Source organism: Zootermopsis nevadensis, unplaced genomic scaffold, assembly GCF_977971745.1.
Source record: "Zootermopsis nevadensis isolate Lab colony 2312 unplaced genomic scaffold, Znev_1.0 Znev_ptg000021l, whole genome shotgun sequence".
Classification (NCBI taxonomy): domain Eukaryota; kingdom Metazoa; phylum Arthropoda; class Insecta; order Blattodea; family Termopsidae; genus Zootermopsis; species Zootermopsis nevadensis.
Genome location: NW_028259153.1, coordinates 9,291,768 through 9,312,501, shown reverse-complemented (window position 1 = coordinate 9,312,501; position 20,734 = coordinate 9,291,768). Strand labels below are relative to the sequence as shown.

At 39.9% G+C, this 20,734-nt stretch overlaps 1 protein-coding gene across 16 annotated transcripts in view; it reads left to right on the top strand.

The window, feature by feature from the left end:
- Nucleotides 1-20,734, top strand: part of LOC110834412 (focal adhesion protein tensin) — a 394,970-nt gene that overhangs the window by 355,613 nt on the left and 18,623 nt on the right. For all 16 annotated transcript variants that reach the window (XM_087352426.1, XM_087352421.1, XM_087352424.1 and 13 more), the window contains one exon: nucleotides 19,393-19,933. In XM_087352426.1, the coding sequence (XP_087208552.1) occupies nucleotides 19,393-19,933 (541 nt within the window). The remainder of the gene's footprint in view (nucleotides 1-19,392; nucleotides 19,934-20,734) is intronic.

Genomic DNA, 20,734 nt, shown 5'->3' with positions numbered 1-20,734 from the left:
CACATTTCATCCAAATCCGCCCAGTGGTTCTCTAGTTAAATCGACTGGACAGACAAGATTAGATCATAATACGTTCTCGCTATGCATTTCCTGCAAAGATTGCATAAAATATTAAATAATTTTTGTCTGAAATTCTGAAGGTAAGAGATCACTCGGAAGACAAAGACGTGCATGGGAGGATAATATTAAAATGGATATTGGGGAAATAGAATGAGAGGATTTGGATCTTATTGATCTAGCTCAGGGTAAGAACAGGTGACGGACTCTTCTCAACACGGCAACCAACCTTCTGGTTTTATAAAATGCTGGGAATTTCTCAACTGAGATTTTAGCTTCTCAAGGACTGTGGTTCATGTAGTTGCATAGGCGAAGATCACAAATTTACCCGAAATCCGTTGTGATTTTTTTAATCCGTTGCCATGCGAGGATAAATAGTGATAACTCTAGCGCCAACCTAATTTTGTCTTCATTATAAACAGCAATGGCCTTCAATTTTCTTCCTTTGTTGTTGAAAACATGTCTGAAGCTTATACACTGCATGTTTCGTAAAACAAGGATGTGATATACAGCTAAAATATGTAGGCGAGGTGGCAGATGGTGTTCTGATACCAATACTTTTTAAGAAAACTGTTATGTGAGGAGGATGGGACGTGTCGCAGTTGAAGTATTACACCTGTGGCCAAATTTTGGGGTGTCAGTGGTTATCAATCCTCAGTCCCTGGTCGGTAAGCAGCGCAAACATCAGCCAGATGGCGCGATACATGAGGAGTGTCTGTCTCTCAGCGGACAGCGTTCTGATCGCGGCAGGGATACGACAGACACAGGGACTCATAAGGCCGAACACCAGCATTATTTGTTTTAAAAGATGTAACGCACACGTATGCTGTTAGACGTAGAGTCAAAAGTAGTTACGACTATGGACAAGGAAAAGTATACTGTTAGGTAATCTAAGCCTACTTGGCGTTTAACTCTAGAATCACCAACACAAACGTGGTTCGACGTAGGAATGCCGAACGTCCGTTCGTTGGCGGCCTTAAATATCAGCCTGTTTTTATAATGATTATCATTCAGCATAAAAAAGTTGTGACTGTCTTAGATATAGGCAATAAAATATAAATGGACAAGGTTTTTCGCGGTTTCTGCATGGTTCCGAGTATGCCACTGAAGTATTTAATGACTGTCATTTTACATTTCCTCAACTAGTCGTCATTCGCAGATGTTTTTTTTAATTTCATTCTGCTCTGTGGTTACTAACGTATGCCAAAGAACCGGCCGAAATATTATCCGACCCTGGACGCCGTGTAATTCTACTTAACAGAGAGCAGCAGTGTAGCCGCATTTGATGTAGCGATTCATCACGCAGGCCACATTGGTCTGTCAAAAGCTGTTTCATGAAGTATTGCAGCCTGTGTTCGCTGAAACACTGTAGCACTCAATGACCGCCATTGTTCGTCCTCGTTATAAAGATTTTGCAACGGGTTTTATTCACAAAGGCTAAAGAACAACGTTGTTAACATAGTTACAAGTTAAAATGAATGAGATAACAAGGAACTAGCCGTCTGGACCGACAGAGTAGATGCTGTTCAAGATGTCAAGTCCATAAAATATAATCTTTGGAAGCGTAGAAGAGAGAACTATGTCTGTGGTTTTTCTTTGCCGGATGTAACCAAGTGTAATGGCGAAACAACACGTAAATGCATCTTATGCTGTGTCAGAGTTGCCAAAATAATTTATTGATGCGGCCATAAACAAAAGGAAATGTTTCTCGCTTTAATTCCTTCGAGAGACAAAATGAATAGATAAGTGTTATGGAGTGATGGTAACAGAGTTTCTGTTATGTTACCGCCCATCCTGACTGAGACTTCTTGGTTCTCCTTAATCTATCAGTTCAAATCCATCCAGCGTGTCGTAACAACGGCCCTAAATAACCTACAAATGAATTAAATGGCGCAAAAGAGTTTTACCAAAACTATCTCCACTCCTTTGACCAGTATTGGAGTTCAGATTTCAAATTCTTTCATTTCCAATACATATTCGTACCAAGTAAAATGAATGTTCTTGAATAAATAAACACATTATTTACACGTAGGTCAATCTTTTGAATAGTATGTAAGCTATACATAAGATCTCTATTTTTTAAACGTTATCAAAATATGTATCATGAACCTCATTGCGCTAATTTCAAATTAAAAAGTTTTTGTTATTCAATAATATCCTTGAGGTCAAAAGCGTGTGTACTGCACCCGATTTTGTGTTTGTTAAAATTTGGTCTCAGAGAAAACTTCAACTGTCATTTAGAAAATCACTTTTCGTTTTAAAGTCAAGACAGTGTTAAATGTCTGATAAATTAAGCTAAACACCTCTGTGTCTTGTGTTTTGATTAATGATACTGTATACCCTGATGATTGAGGCCGTTTGTTTTGATGTTGCCGACTGGATTATGTTGCCACAGGCTGGGGTCCAGAGGCGTGATTTTGAGTGGGAGATGAGTGGGTCAAATTTCTGACGGTTCATCCATGAATAACATGATGACGTGGAACATTAAGGAGTAACCTAACTAGGGGTTCCACCAAAAGATTATTCCGAAAGAGATATTCCTGATGATTTGACTCCATGAACAGATGCTCGAATTGGAATAAATAAGCTCAAATGATCAAGTCAAATAATAGTTTCTTATTTAGGTGAACGCAAAGTACCTTCGTGATGTAGGCCGACATAAACGTAGTTACAAATTTTTAGATTGGATCAATTTCACTCGTTAACACTGTCCTTGAGCCTTGGAGTACGTATACTTCATCAAGTGGGTAATTGTTGACAGAGTAGCCTTATATTAAACCATGTTCAGTTAAGACTAATTCAGATTAATACCGTAAGATTAGAAGTGAGTTTAGAGGCAATCCATGTTAGTAACAGTCATAATCTGCTCATAGCCCCGGGAGGGCAAGTGATCAGGGGTCATATGAGTGCCCTTGAGATCTGTAATTGATGCTGTAACCATTGTGTAGTGGGTTTTAAGCACAACGAATGTCAGTCTGTATCTGAATGAAGTACGGACAGTTTTTTGGGGCAAATAAATCGGCGCTTTAGCGGCCGTTACGAGCGGCTCTAAACGGTTCCGCTATGCTGAAAACATTTATCTCAGATTTCAGTTCTGGATCACAGTTCAAGTCATGCAGTTAAGCCCATCGTGACTTTAAGAGTAAATTTTATTGGCAAAGAGCGTGATATTTGAGTTCAAGTGGATCATGTCTTGATGTCAGATTCATCTTGAATGACTGATAGGCCTAGAATTGGTGACGTCACCCACATACCAAGTCGTTTGTTCTTATCTGTGCATGGTCGCCGCCACCTTATAGAGGTTTGTTTAACGACGTTATGCCAACCATTCAAGACGTCTGGATGTGTTAGGTACCAAGCCTGTAACGTAGCAACTGAGTAAAATGACTAAACATGTCAGAATATCCGGCCTTTGGGCTGAAAGTAAAATATATCCCTAATACGAAGCAGAAATGGGAACCATCCGACCTTCGGTTTGTATTTGTTGGTACAATGTTGTTTTTGCAAATTTGAAAGCCTTTGTTTTCCGCGTCCTATTTTGTGTTGTGCAAAAGTGTCCTTAAGACTTTGAAGCCGAAGGGGAGAGAGAGAAGAGAAAGTGGGGGGAAGTAGCGATAGGCACTACTGTTATAAATTGGGGGGGGGGGGGGTATAAAGTTGGTTTGCAGCTACGAAGATTCCCAGGCAGTGCCCGCTCGTCCTTCTGGTATGAATAGGTTTAGTAAGGGCAAGGGATTTAGGAGACAGGATGGGGTAAGAAATGGAGAGGGGGAGGTTGATCAGGGTCTTTGCGTTAATTTTGAATTTTGATATTGGCCTTGGGGGTGGCGTTTGGAAAAAAGATTTACGTTAATGTGGAGGGGGGCGGAATTTTGATGTTAACACTGGGAGACATGCAGAGCAACGTGGAATTTGGGTACCAACTCTGCATTTTTGAAGCCGAAGGTATTCTGAATAATATTTAAACATCCAGTCCTTACCGCAAAGAAAACAACCCATAACCAAAACAAACTTTGGTTTGTTAATACTTTTTAAGGAAATACTTGCTGTTTACAGTGAGATTCATACGAAACCAACAACTACACTATATGATCAAGAGGTAGGATTATTTATTGTTAAAGCGGGTGGTACTTATAGTTACCACTTGACTTTGAAGGGTTAAAGATCAAATCCTATCCGGCACATTGAACTGTCACTATTGTTAATGCTGAGCGCAGTTTAATCTGGCGGTCTGCAAGTTGTTATTGCAGGAAAAGTCTGCGTCATATTTGTAGAAGTCATTACTTATCTGTTTCCTTATTAAAGCAGGATTTATCTATTTGTCACGGTGGATTATACGTCTTCATTCTTTATGCTTTACCCATCTCTTATTATTTCGTCCTCCCCCCATCCCCACCCCCCAATTTCCGTTCCCGTTATTGGATTCCACGCCAATTCCGTCGCAGCTTTCTATTTAATCAGGACAGGAGATGAATTGAGGCCGATGGTTTTCCTCTGATACCTTCTACGCCTCGGCCATTGCTAAGGGCGAAGGTCAAGATGGTGGACACGGTTTATAAGCTGTCAGTGGGAAAGCAAACAATTACAGCCCTCTTCATGTGATTGTTATTGAGGGTTTAATGGAAGAATAATAGAGGTATAAACATTGGTTAGGTACTGTATAAATTTCCAGCTAGCTTCTTCGTGGTTTGTAGGGTGTTATTACTAGAAAGAATATGTCAGAATTTCGTCTTTAAACAGGGACAGTCCTTAGTAAATACATTTGAAAGAAGGTTATTTTCTGTGTCGCCTTCGTAGTCTTGTGGGTGGTCACCAATATGTTGCTGGAACATTTATCTTTCATTTTCAGGGTAGTCGCAACAAATGTAAGTTTTCTTATACAGTGCTAATTTCTAGTGTGTTGGAAAACTAATCACTTCTGTCGTATTTGACTAACTCGGGCCCTAGTTGTTTCTTACGTACTCTTACCATTATAATGTGCGTTATGTAAGCACGTGTTAAATATCAAGGTGGTCATAACGATTGCAATATATATTTTATGAGGTATGTCTTGATAACTGTAGACTCTTGGTGCTTTATGGTCGTGAAATCCACACACACAAGTGAGTCTTTCTTGGCAGAAGTTTAAATTAAATACATCACGGACTACGCTGAAGAAGGAAGGATGTTCGGCAAAGCAGACAACGTATGACGTGTTGTGTCCAAGATATTCCATATTTTTAAGAACTGCAGCGCTCTGCGACCTACTTCTGTTAAAATTGAGGTTCTTAAAAATAAATCGTGATCGTATTATTTAAACAGTGAGGTTATATTTACAATTCAGAGATGGCGTCTGTTGCAAATCAGTGGCAGTTACAGGCAATGAAAACAAACTGTCATGTGCATGAAATGAAGCCTCGATAAATTGATGGTTGCCTGAGGAGCTAGGCGTCTTTGAGCGCCAAAGTGTTGTTACAGTAAATACACATGTCTGTTCTTCACGGAATGTAGAAGTTAGGAACCTTGGCCCATTTTAACTGAGCTATATTTGAAGTGTGAATACTGTTTTATATAAATCTGTGAATCTGTCAATTATGTAATATTAGTCTGCTATTTCTGTAATGAAAAGCCTTATTAATTAATCTTCAGGTGTCATGAACTTTCGAATTCCATCCCATTTTAATATCATCCGACTAGAATTCTGTATGGATTATTCATCTCTCCCATGAGTACTAAATCCACCATTATCTCGTCTTTCTGATTTGATTTACAACAACAACAATAATAATTCAAAGTATCAGTGAATTGGATTTAGTAGAAGTGTTGATGTAACACGTTCTTGGTAGTCATAAATTTAACAGCGTATCCAGGACAACCGAATAATCAGAAGTGACAAAATTGCGTCTGTAGTGACCATTATGAAGGCAGTAATAAGTCCGTATTGAAAACATTTTATTCTGGTGGAATCTGGAAACGTGGCGGGTACAACCTCCTCAATGCTTCATTACAAGAACGCATAATTAATTTATTTGATTATCACTGAAAAAGATGAGTTAAACGTAAAGATCTGTCCATTGAGACTTGCTAACTTATTGGAACAGTTTTAAGTCATATAAAGTGAAAAACTGAAATGGTTAGAATTTTTTAAGCGTTGACATGGACTAATGAGGATTTTAAGATTATTTTTCATTCTTTAGGAAGCGAATGCTGTATCATATACAGAGAATTATTTTTTCGATTGTAGTACTTGACGAATGTTTTGAGTATATCATTCTAGATTTTCCGTTTCTTTTTTTAAACAATTAAAATTCTGTAGTAACACAGATGCAAAGTGACGTGGTTGCTCTCTTACGCAATGTAGTCTAGCATCGCGGTTACGAATGCGTGGATCTTTCCGTCCATTCCCCATATGTCGTTTTGGCACGGTGCTCAGGTACAGGGATAACTTTGTACCCGATATTGAAATATTACGTTATGTGCAAGTTGCCTTACAATTATTGAATAGTTTCTAAAGACAGTCGATAACTGTCGATGTAAATGCCTTAATGTAACAGTACATATTACATTGAAATGTTTTTTGTGTCAGTTTTGAGTGCGAATAGAAAGAAGGAGGATAGAAGCATTTGAAATGTGGTGCTATAGAAGGATGTTGAAAATTAAGTGGACTGATGAAGTACGAAATGAGCTGGTCTTAGACAGGACAGGCGGAGGAAGAAGTCTGTGGAAAAATCTTACGAGAAGAAAAGATAGGATGGTGGGATACATCTGAGGCACCCAGGATTGGTTAATTTGGTAATGGAAGGAACAGTTGAAGGGAGGAATTGTAGGGAGAGACAAAGATTGGAACATGTGACGCAGATTTTTGAGGATGTGGGTTGCAAAAAATATGTGAAATGAAGAGATTGGCGCAAGATAGGCGAAAATGGAGGACCACATCAAACCAGTCGAAAGACTGATGACAAACAAAAATACTACACAGACAAATTTTGTGCAGGTAGCAGAATTGTGGGTGAGAAAATCGATAAATCTCTTTAAGATCAGATCACAATCGGATGTGCTTGTTCTTTTTAACAAACTGGTCATGTAATATCGAAAGCAACCTATTCCCAGTCGTTTATTTCAAATCACGTTGACAAGCGTAGATCTTAGAACTGCATGCGACTGATATTACTACAAAATGGCTCTGAAAACTCTTGTTACGTGTTATGTAAACTTTTTGCCTTCGACATTACTCAGATGTGCGACACGCTATCTTGACTTTCGATTCCTGCTTTTTTTTACCCTCTGATGTGGCGGTGAATATAGAAAGGTTGCAGTCGAACAACTTCGTTCTTACAGATGACCGACCGCATGAGTGCGTAGCTAATGTAATTACAACTCAGCGTGCAATATCACAAATCCAGCAGACACAATGTCTGTGCTCCCTGGTTTTACCTGATGAGGACTGGTTCTTAACCACATCATGATGACCATACCAGACAGGACATTGTCGTGTCGTGTTGCTGTTTTTATGCAGGCTGGTTGTCATGATAACAGTGTCTGGATTGTAATGTGGACTGAATCTTACGTTAAGGGATTGTTTTAAGACTGAAGCAGGCTTTTCTAAACGTTTTATATTTTGATATAACATTAGAACACAGGCCATTGCGTCGATATATTCAGAATCGTTCATCACTGCGTAGTTGAAGATGGCTTTCTGGAATACTGGGCAGTGTAGTCTCATAGAAATTGACCTACGAACAGGATCAAGATGCGACCTCTTACAAATACTGTAATGAACCTTTGGGTTTCATAGAAGACTGGGATTTTCTTTAACACCTGAGCGATGTTTGGCTTCTTAACAACGACTGTTCCTTGGAATTAGTATTAAATGACCTGAGACAGATACATATATTACGATTAAAAATTGCAATTTTGAAAATACCAATGCAGCAGTTGTTTGACTAAGATGTTTCATCGTAGGCCGATGAGGTAAAGCATGGCCTAGTAAGATCACACTACTTTATGAACTACATATTATTAAATATGTAGGGACGGATTTGAATTTAAAATGTCGCTGTACTTTTAAGTTCACATCGTGGTATGTCGGTTGTCAGTTGTGAAATAGTGATTTAAGCAGTTCACTGGTTTGTACTTACTTGGAAAGTGTTTCAATGAAATTGTCACTATAATTTCGTAGAATATATATAATCTTGGATGTTTCTGCAATTTTTAAATTTTGTTGAAAATTTCAATTTTTATGTTGAAAATGTGTGTATCCTTTGGAAGGAATCCGTCATTGGCCTACTTCTAAGAACTATCCCAGCATGTGGCTGGAGAGACTAAGGAAATGCCAGAAAACCTCACTGAGGAAAGCAGGTTTTGGGCTTTATTCGAATTGTGTACCTTCCACATTGGCTGCGAGTGAAATGTGTATCACCGTATCAACTCGTGCCTCTGAAGTTTCATACACCCTTGGCATTTGTAACTTCTGTTTCGTATATTTATAATCAGTCTTTCGTTCATTTCACGATCTTCAAAAATATAAATTACTGTCCCTGAATTTTTGAACTCACACGCAAGTTGGTGAAGTTAATTTTCTTGTCAAGCTCAGGTCGCCAAGCAAAACCAGTCTTGCACAAAGCAAGATTCAGTGCTACAGAAAGCCAGCTGCACGTGAAGTTTTAGTTTTGTTGCATAGAAACTTTCAAAGTCTGTTTTCTGTTCTTTTCTTCTTCTTCTTCTCCGTTTCTTTACTGTCGCCGAGTTAATAAAGTTTTTGCGAAAGATCTGATATTGTATGTTCTTTATCACGTGGTTCATACTTATTGATTTGTGTAACTATAATGTGCATATGATATTCGTTTATTTTCTTCTTATAGGCCTACTGATCATAATCGCCTTTTAGATGATACTATTAAAAACGCATCAATACCATCCTTTATTATTGGTATCTAAAGACCGCATTTACATGTAATCTGATATGAATGATGCACGTCTTTTAGTATCAGATACGAAGTGACAGATCGAGACCAGCCTTACATTGACTGCGTACATTGCTTATAAATCCGCCCCATGCAGTGTATGAACAGTATTAGAAAAATAAGTAAGTTTATGATGATATTGTGAGAAAAATTAATTCATATTATTTTATAATTCGTGTCTACACTGCTACAACGCCAGACCTTGGTGCTGCCAGCCGAGATTCGAAACTGCACCTGCCGAATACAAAACATATTCTAACCACAACATCGTGACTCTCAAAGACAGCATCAAAGAAGTAAATGTAAACAAAGAGTATGAGTTCTGGTGCTTTTACCAGAACTGGATCTCTGACCTTTCTGAATAGCGCCAGTGACTTCATATTTGTCAGAGATGAGTGACCTTTGCGTGGCCGAGGTGTCTGGCGCAGGTCTTGCTGGGTAACGATGAACTTCGCTTGGGGATTCCCCATAAAAATCTCTTGGATTTCCTTAGATTACTCCCTCTCGCAAAATCGCGTTTGTTCATCTTATGAAGTGCCCCTTATCCGATGTTAACGAAAATAGAATGTTTCTTCACATTATAATAAAACTCACCATTATCTGTGTTTATGAAAATCCGTTCGGCGGTTGTCGGCGTGTTAAATGCAGAGAGACTGACATGCCAATACTAATTGGATCATATTTTAAAACTTTTAGTTGCGAACACGTCTTAAAAATTTGTTGTTTCTACAGTGATTGAAATATTTTATACAAAGAGCTGCTGTGACGCCACTGCGAAAGACGTCGAAGCGAATGAAAACTTCTTGACGTGTTGATGGACGTCAGAAGCTGACGTGTTCTGTCTGCACGGACGTGCAAGAGCGTGTTTACACCGTGTTATATTTCATCTACCCCCCCCCCCCCCACTTTCCTAAAAATAGGACCTGTGTGTGTGCGTGAAGAGGCACTGGACGAGATCCTAATTCAGTAGTAACTCTAGAGGCTGTTCAGTAACAGCTGACAGGTTCTTGCTGCCCCATCTTCTTATCTGGGAAGTCCACGTGGCATGAAGGTGTTCTGCCGGGTAGAGTTTCCTGCCCTCAGACGTCCCCCTTTCATTAACCTCTCTGACTCCTTTTTCTTGGACATAATTTCGTAACAGCATCTCCAAACAGTTTAATCCTTTCAGGGGAAAGGCCCATTGGTAACTATGCCTTCCACCTGTTTAAACGTCCAATACTCGGTATTTTACCATCAAACTTTATTTGTAGGTGTCAGAATAAAGAGTTACGCCCATTATATAACATTGCTGACTATGCCTTATTGAAAAAAACAATGAATATTCATTACGAACATCATCGGTTAATATTGTTTAGAGTAACAGTTGCTATTCATTCTGAATTTTTACGCTCCATGTTAAAAAATTCAGTGATTGGATTTTAAATACTGCAGGTGATGCGAAAAGTTAACCACTGTGTTTTAAATAGGTGTTTGTAACAGGGATGTAGTGTGTTTCCTTGGAGGTAGGGTATACATTTTTAAACAATCGTGTTTATATCAGCAAGACTAAAAATTCAAAATTGAAACTGAAGCGTGCGTAGTAACCAAAATATTTATTGCTGTAGAATATATTCTGGCACGAAAAATGGGTTAAAGCATGGAGAGAATTAATTTTATCGTCTGTTTTACGACTTGGAAGTGTCTTGCTTTGATGGTGATAGGCGTACAGAATGATGGTCTCGGTCCGGAAGTAATCATTTAACATTACGTTGGCAAGCGTGCGTTTGTTATGGCTGTTCATAAGTTGGCTTTATTAATAAGCCGTAATTAGCCCGTGACAGCTGGGTTTAAACTCGGTTGTGTTGGTGGATTGATATATTTAGGAGACGGTGCCACCCACTCACCTATCCTTTCTCTTCTCTGCCTGAGACACTCAGCTACGCTTGAAGGTACCACCGAACTTTGCTTAAGCTAGTGTGTTCTGCCGAGCGATTGTCACTTGTCTGCGCGTAGGTTGACTCCCGACTGAAGTCTTTCATAAATTCCCTCAGTCCCTCCAGGTAAATTACGCGGGAATTAAAATAGTAAGGACTGTGTTGTAATATTTTTAAGCTAGAAATCCGTGCACTTGAAGAAGCTTTGTTAAATAAATCAAGGAACACAGGACTCGAATCTGCCAGGACTTTAGCTAGGAGCTTACTATTCGATATGGGGAAATATTTCCAAAATGACTGTAGTTTTAAGGTTTAAATTCTAGGAACGAAGTACCTCGATTGCCTGCTTGTAGCATACGCTGAGTGTATTGTTTCATTTTTAATAATGACGTAAAACTCCTATTGTTAACTTTAAAGCAAAAAATCTGTCCCACTATACGCCTTGTAGGCGCTTGGGGTGAGTGGAGGTATAGCTCCTACTCATTCTTGACCTCGGCACTAGATGGGGGTGAGTGGTCAGCATCACGCCCCGGCCGTGCTTTACCCCCGGGAAAGGACCCCGGTACCCATTGGATAGGAGGCTGGGTGGGCCCCAGAGCCGATCTGGACGCAGAGGCTAGAGAAAAAAAAAATCCTCTGCCCCCGTCGGGGATCGAACCCCGGTCGCCCAGTCCGTAGCCAGACTGAGCTACGCCGGCTCATATTAACTTTGGATATTTTAATTATTTTGGCTAAGCACCAAGTATCGGTTATCGTTGATTTTAAACTGAATGTAGACTGAATCATAGGTTTTACTTGGTAATTCTAGATATTTTGTTTCTTTGTTGGTTTGTTTGTTTGTTGTTGTTTTTTCCTCTCTTCCAGAAGACAAGTGTTGGAATTATGATTTTGGGGCCACTCCTATTTGTTTCTCCTGTCAGGTCTACGTGCTTCGTTAATATTTCTTAGTACTTTGTTATGTGTTGTTACTGATTAGTATAGACCCTTGTGTTGGGTTTCTTTCTTGCTTTCTTGTTATGGTTACGCCTGCTTCGTTTTTCTTCTTCTCAAGGTTTGGGTACTACATTTCCTACTGAGAAGAAAGGACAGTTTTGAACCTTTCACGTTTTCTTGGCCACTGTACAGTGAGTAGAACGAGGTTATTTCCGCGGGTGTAAAGCGGCTGGATCGTGAAGGTAACCACGCATAATGCCGACGTTAAGAATGTGTGGAGAAACGCCTCCATTCCCTCATTCGGCTGTATGACGCTGTGCTTAGCTACGCACCAAGGACGCTTACTTATCTTTTGCAATGGATAGACCGTATACTGACATCCGCTCAATTTGTGCCCTTTTTCGGTTTATTTTATTACCCCGAATTGTTCCTGTGTTCTAATAAACTTGATATTCTGAAAGTGAGATTCTAGATTTTCACGGCGAAGTTGATGATTGTCTTGCGGGTTGTGACTCCACACGGGGTCACAACCCAAAGATCAACTACATGTTCGTTTTCCAAGACGGTGTGTCGTAAGCATTTGTAATGTATGTTATCTGAAGCTTGTATTTTAGTTCTGTTACTGAATTTCCTTGGGTATATTATTACGTCGTCTTGTCTTGTGGATGGGCGACCTGTTATTAATGTGGTCCATTGTTTCTGGATGCTGTGCGTCTTTCTCCTTCTCTTTGTTCTTCAAGGTTTTGTTTTTTGGTAGTTTATTATACCTATTATTTGATGAACTGTAATATTACTACGCGTTCTTCATGCACTAGCGTTACCTAAGAATCCCTTACAGATCCATGCCTGCCTGTCTGTCGCCGTTTCCCTGTGAGGTAGGCAACTCATATGACAGTCAAACCGTGTTGTTATCGCCATCATCATCATCAAACAGATTTTAGTGTGAAACTTCGGAACCAAAAGAATCATCTATTTCACGCGTCCGTTTGAAGTGGGGTTTTGGACTCGTAGACCCTTGGCTTCCGTGAGAGTCAAGTGAATCAGCTTCTGGCCTACACCCAACCATAACTGACACCACCATCACCACCTCTGCCGTCATGTCTGGCAAGCGTTATGGCACAGGTTTAAGCGATTCACAGTGTATCCAAGGGCACACGCCACTCTGATCCAGGTAGCTTCTTTTCGTAAATGGCTTTCAAAATTTCGTAATTCTTGTTAGAGGATCTCGATCGTGAGTTGTTTGAGGTTTCTCTACAGACTTCCCACTGCCATTTATAGACAACTTTTGACTGTTATTTTTGGCATGTGCGTTTGTAGACATGATACAACTCCGCATCAATTCTGGATTCTCTGGTTATTCAACGACACTTTTTTAACTGCATAGGGTATTCTGTGTCAAATGTTAAGGCGTCTGTAAGTAATAAATTGGAAGTAACATACGAACTGTCGTGGTTCTTTGTAAGGGGGACCTTCTATTCCAATATTTACTTGGAAGGACTGAGGAAAGCCATATTAGGCGATATTAGGCCATGCCTATAGTACCATTTATGTTTTACGAAAATCTTAAATGTTGTTTCAAGTAAAGATGATTGTACATGACCGTCACAAGGGTAGATTTGATGTATATGTTAGTTCCATAAGCATCAGTAGTGTATCTTGTACTGTGTATTGTATCAGCATTGATACATCATTAATTAAGCGATCAGCTTGCTACACAGTCGCCTACATTAAGATTTACGTCGGATAGCAAAATTGAATGTGACGTCAGATCAAACAATGGACTAGTAAATGACAATGTTATTGCCATTTAGCATTGTAATCGTGTCACTTTGTGAATCATAAGTATCAACGTATGGGCTTGTATTCGGGGTGTGTCCAGGCACAGCCCTTTAGGCGCGCCTTGATCGTCACATGTTTGAAAGCCACTGCCTTTTAGATCGGTTGCTTTTCCAGGGATTGTGGATATATATAATTAATGCGTGGTATCTTTGTCGTATTGTGGGTACTTGACACAACTGTTCCCCTGTCTACTACTGTCATGTCAACTTCGATTACTTTGCACTTGAAACATCACAGAACACGTGGTTTTCCACAGTGTGTCCGAAAAGTTTGCAATCGATTTCAAGTTTTCGCTTTTGTTGCAGGATCATAAAATGTATTGAGATTTTAATTTTATCTTGTGTGTGTGAGAGAGAGAAATCTCTGACTCCTCGCCAAGTGTAATGAGATCAAGTCAAAGAGGATGAGGTGGGCAGGGCATGTAGCCCGCATGCGAGGGAAGAGGAATGCATACAGGGTTCTGGTGGGCAAACAAGAATGAAAGAGACCACCAGGAAGACCTAGACATAGGTGGGAGGATAATATTAAAATGGATCTTAGATAAATAGAATGGGGTGTGAGGGCTGGACTCATCTGGCTCAGGACAGGGACCAGTGGCGGGCTTTTGTGAACACGGTAATGAACCTTCGGGTTCCATAAAATGTTGAGAATTTCTTGAAAATAGTTATTGTCTGTGAGAAAGACCACTTTACCGTGGATCTTCCTTTGTTTCGGCTGAAGCCATTTTTCTGGGAGCAAAGTTGGCCAGATCGTGAAGGTGACCACTAAACTGTCTAGCCTTAACATTACGCCACTCCTTCGTAGCACGCCGGTGAATCATTGTCTTTCGCCATTTTACACGTCTTTTAAAAGGTGGTGCATCAGGAGATTGACGACACGTAAGAATCTGTCACATTCTCCGCAGCAAACTTCCTGGCTAGGTTGATTCAGAACAAGAACGGAAACTGGTTGCGGCTGCAGATGCAACGCTGTGTCCATAAATAACTTCTGTGAAATATCGCGAACGGAACAGAAGCTGTGCATCCAGTAGTCAAGGGATAGTCATCTATATGTGCGTTTCATAGAAGCCAGAACTGTCAACTTTCAGCTTAAAATTTGTTGTCTGTTTGATGCAATAGTACCGTAGTATCTGAGAACGGAAAGTGGAGAAGATTTCCAGTTATCCACATTAATGACAGAAAAGTAAAATTTAAAAAAAATCTTTTGTAAGCGCTGTCACGAAACGAGATAGATTTTCATTTTGTTTTTGGCCCATTAGTGACATGTCTTAGTAGAATTCTGTAATGAAAAACTTGTCCGATGCTAACATTATTTATAATGTAATTGAGATGTATATCGCGAATAAATGTTGGACCTTTTGGTAAGAGAGAGCGAGAAAGAGATATGATTAGTGAAAAACACTCCTGTAATCTCTCAACAGTTAAAACTATATTTTAGATTTGAGCCATGTAAATTATGTATTACGGTACTAATGAGAAACTTTATTTAACGAAAAGCATCGCATGGAAGGGGTTACATTTTTAGGTTAAATTAATACGAAAAAAAGTTTCCAATTTTAATAATAACCCACAGTGTCCGATTTTATGACAATCTGCTGATTTACATGCTGTTGCTATGCGCGTTTGTGCTCTTCTGAAGTCCCTTCTAGCAAAAATTTGGTTTAGTGCGACCGCGTTGTTCTAACAAGTACTCTCAGCGCTCCACAGAAAGTCAGTCTCTCGAGACAAATATCTGGACAATATCTTGAAATAGGTCACAACTCTGTATATATGTTCATGGTCCAGCCTCATTCGACGTCGTATGATTGATCTCTGTAGCCGAAGTGTTCTAAGGATCTCGAATCAGCTCTGGCATTCAACGCTTTTGATAAAATATCGTTAAAAGCCAAGACCAGGTGCCCCTTGATTAGACCATGAAACGCGTTAAGGCATAAGCCACCAACACATTTGTGTCTGAAGTTGGATTACCGAACCAGCGTCTTATCATGGCGTGGCAGTTCGCCAGGTCACCGAAACACTTCAGCTTTTGTCATTCTGCCAACAGTTTTCTGGGTTTACAGCTCTAGAATTATAAACAGTTTCGGGATAAGTTGGGTGAAATTTTTACCCACAAAAATTACATTTGCGCCGGTTGTCATGGCTTTCGTCTGTTGGACACGGTTGAGTGTTGCATGGTATTTTCTAGTCCCCGGCCTGGATAAGCTATTCTGGTTGAGGTATTTTGTAGTTTTTCTCAGTTTCTCCAGTGAAATGTTAGGTTTGTCATAAAAATGTCATTTTCGTTCGTCATTCGCCGTTATATAATTGAGTAATGAGTCGTCTTATTGTTTATGTATATCAGAACACGTTTGTAGGATGACAAAGTGGAGGTACTGTAGCCAGAGCAGAATGTGACAAATTAGTTTTTTTATTAACAGAACCCGAAGTTTTAATACAGCTGATAACTCTGGTTGCTATACACGAAGATAGTTTCATCCAATGTCCCACCTCACCTATAAGCTCCATCTTAAAAAGTCAGGTTTTCCAGGAGGCCGCATTCCACCCAGTTCGGTAAGCATTTCTTATCTCTCACATCCTAACTGCATGGCCAGCCCTCTCTTAATCTTGTTGATTTCTTTATCCCAACAATATTTGGCGACCTGTGCAGATCACGTAGTTACTCGCTGTGTAAATTTATGTTAAAATGTCCTCACTTCATTCATCCTTGTTGTGTCCAGAAATGTTCCCAAAAAACTCCGTTTTAAACCATTTATTTATGATATTCATTCAAAAAACACTGCACGATATGACACAACTTCTGGCGTGAGCTTTCTTTGCGGTGGTCACGAACATGGATACCGCATCGTAAAAAAATTGTGGACGCTCGCGAATGACGTGTTCGCCGGTACATCACAGTCGATCATAAACCATCTCGTGTATCTTGTTCCTTCCAGGAAATGGCGGCGAGTGTACAAGTTGTCTTTTCCATCTTATTTTCTCCCACCGAATATGGCGTCTTCCGTCTCATGGTCTTGGATTTCCAGTACTGATCCTTGTTTAGTTCAGCGACCTGTCTGTCAACTCACGTTCATTTTTCCCATCGGTGGTAGCCCTGCCTGAACTGAACAGAGTACAGTAATTCTGCACACGTAGCACGGAATTCGCTGTGGCTTGCTGGTTATTCACAGCCACCCAGAATCACATACGGTATGGACCACATAACGAGACCTCGATTAGTCTCTCATAGTACAATCATGGTAGTAATAATTCTAATTTTAATGATGACGAGGTTAATAACAAAAAACAAGCAGACTAATAGTGTTGAGAATTAATAAAATAGTGCGAGAAAAATCTGAAGGCTCCACTCCGTTGCGTACGATTCTGAACTAATTTCATCTATCTTCACAACCACTTAAGGTCCATGTTAATGACATCATCTTCGTGGTTTTCCAATTATACATTTTTACATGCGGTTGCCCACTTTCCTTGCCTCTCGGTCTAGCTTATTGTTGCCTCGAATACTTTATTGTTCTAACAGTATTACAAAAATTAAGTCGTGGAGTTTTGTTTCTATGCATTATAGTTAGTCGTTGACTTCTTTCTTACATACAAATATTTTACTAAACACTTTCTTAAACGCTTGTAATTGATGTTTTTCTCTCTAAGTAAATTTTACTCTAGTATAAAACAGCTGACAAAATTATCATGTGGTTTCAAGAGACATTAAAGTGTTCCATTGATTCATTACACAAGATTTTGGTGCTGAAATCAAAGGAGGGTTAGATGAGAGAAATCCATTCAAAATTTTAGCCGTGATATCTGAAGGGAATAGAAAAGAAGCTGGGTTTGAGGTTATTATTAGTTTAATTGGTCTCGTGAACACTAGTGGAATTATGGGTTTCATAAAAGCAATGATTTTTTTCGAGGACTAATATGTCTTAATGTTATTGTTGGATTATGCATTTCATCTACTACTAACTGACCAGCAACAATCTTCATCAAGGCCTGGATTTTTGTAAGAAATGGATGCGAACGTATTTGAACAGCGCGCGTGCGCATTGCGTTCTGAGTGCCATTACAAAATGGATGAAGCCGATGTTGCGCAGAAAATGCATTTGTCATAAGTGAAGGACGAGCTGTTTTCTGTGTTAAAACGCTCAGCCCTCGGACGAGGAGTGGATCTTCGTCGTAGCGAAAATTCCTGAAACAGAAGTTCGTAAATCGTGGGATAGATGTAGTTGTTAATCACAAAAATTCTACTACTGCATTGGAAATAATAAAGGCAATGAAATACACTGAAACAAGAAACAGTGTGTGAGACAGTCCACTGTAAACTTCGCTTTAGATGGAAGTAAATTGTTTGTTCGGAAAGTCCGTGCGTTACGTAAGAAACTTTCGCAGAGAGAGTTAGTTGCATGTGTCAGCATGTTGGGATCTTCAAATGTTGGCAAAGTGTTTGCATAGTAATTACTGTCTTTTTCTTATGCCCTTGCAGAATATAGGCTATAATTTGAATGTAAAGTGAAGGTCGCGCCTTTGTGATACATTGCTAAGCGATAGTAGTCTCGCCGCATGATCAAAGCCTAGTTAACCTTGTACAGTATGTCCCAAGAAGAAGTACACATACATTCAGTAAATTAAATAAATACATTTTAATGAACCAAACCATTACATACGTCAGCATTGTCACTTTGTGATTTTGCGAACTTGGTGTATGTGTTCTAAATGACCACCGTCCGGAGATCTATAACAAAGTTAATATTGTAGGATTTGGGGTTTTCACGGCGGTGAGTCTGAAGATTTCTGTCTTCTGGGTTGTTGCGCCGTGTAGACTACACGGCACAACAACCCAGAAGACTGATATCAAAAGGTTAATATTCCATATTATGGTATGTATACGTGTTTTTGGGACCCCTGTATTTGGCGCCAGTGAAATCACGATTTCTCTTGAATGCTTCGATAGTTGAGGCTTCTACGAACTGCATGCAGCGCGGACCCTTTCTTTGACGTGTTTCATGTGGGTATTGATTGACAACTGAAATTTGCTCCAGTAGAGGTGAAAGTAAATTCTTTAAAATTGTTTTTTCTTCATTAATTGTTATGTATCTCGGCGTGTATTTTTTTCTCTACATCTGTTATTTATACATTGTCTGCTGGAGGCAAATATAAAAGTTAATGGAGGCAGTCTGTCTTCTGAAAGGAAAGATAATCATCTTAGCACGATGCCTTGTTTTATTATCTTGAATCCCCTTGACCGATTTAACCAAATTGGGTGGGATTAGCAGTACATTAATAGGGGAGTGGCATTACTTGTTGAAACACAGAAACAAAAACCTTGTAGAATAATAAAAATAGCCGTGGCCTGATATACCAGCAGCAGTAATTTTGATTGATAATTAAATGTCTGAACTGACAAGATTTAAGATGTTGTCAATGTCATCGAGTTTATTTTCGAATATGGCTGTCTTATTAGCTGTAGCGTCGTGTAGTCTGGTAGAAATCTACCAGCGTTTCGGGGATCCTTGCTGCCTCCATCATCAGGGCGATGAGCTTATTTTCTTTTTTGTATACCATGAATTAATTGTGCGCAGATTGGATAACAAAACAGATTATGACTTAACGAATAACGGTGCTCTGAGAGGGGAAGTATTATTTTAATAATAGCTTCGTCTGTCTTTCCATTAGGCATGATTTCTGATGGCATTTATGACTGTAGACTTACTGTTGCAGGCACATAGTGGGTATCACAAGCAATGCCAGTATCAATAACCTGACCTGGCTACAGCGACAGCAACAGAAACTCAGAGAACGGAAAGAAGTGCAGATGCGAACAGAGCGATACCCACAAGAATCACGTCTCATCACCGAACTCCGGACCATCCAGCAGCACAGCTACAATCGCGTGCTTCGTCCTTCAGCGAGCCACCGTGCTGATGGCTACACTAGTGACACTACGCACTTTGCAGATGAAGACGACGATCAAGAAGACTTCACGATCCCACTTCACATCAATACAACCACATCACCAACACACAAACTGAACAGTGTTGGATCTGCCCCTGCATCACCGTTACTGCCAAATAGGACGTCCTCCAGAAGATACTACGGAACTAGCACAACACCCAATCTTCAGTCATCATCTGCATCTTATCTGAGTGGTGGGACTGGTTTTCTTGGTCGTCAGAAGTCTGATTCTTCTTTTGACAGAGAGAGACCATTTGTCGCAGTTAAGAGGGCTCATGAACAAAGCAGGAAGTTCAAAGGACTGCAGGTGAGCTCTAGGTATTCAGCATGTGCGTCTTTCACATGACAGACCTAGTAACAAATTTATCTTCTTTTATTGGGGGGGGGGGGGGGGGGGGTTATAAGCTTTTGAAACAAAGTGTTCTGGAAAATATTTTCGTTTAAGAAGCGTAGAGCGGGGTCCGCGGTGGCCGCGCGGTCTGAGGCGTCGGTCTCGTGCCGCTTGGTCGCAGGGACCGTGGGTTCGAATCCCACTCAAGCCATGGATGTTTGTCCACGTTGTCCTGTGTACAGGTAGAGGCCTTGCGACGGGCCGATCCCTCGTCCAAGGAGTCCTACCAAAATGTCTATAGATCAAGCCAACTGAAAAGTTGGGGACCCGTAAAGTGTACCGGAAAATTTACAAACATTGTTAAACCGGAAAAATAAGAAGAAGGAGCATAGAGTACATGGTAGGGTATTAAATGAATGAAGAAATTCACAATTTGTGTAGATCACTTACAATTGGGTTATCCTACTGGAAATGGGATATTAAATTCAGTTAACTAGGTTTTATTTCACAGTTGATTGTGCTCATTACTAGATTAGGAGCTGGTTTTAATTATACCATGAACTTGTCCAAACATGGAGATGGCGAATATCTTTATAACAGCTGGTGTGTGTTTCTAAAACCAGTCTCTGTGTTCTTAGTTGTTTTATTTCTACAGCATTAGATTACCCGATGTATCTGTCATCATTCATTAACTTATGAACAAGGTCACAGAATGGTAATAGAAGTATCTGTGATTAATAGTAAGTGTGTGACTCAACAACACAGAATGCCAAGAGA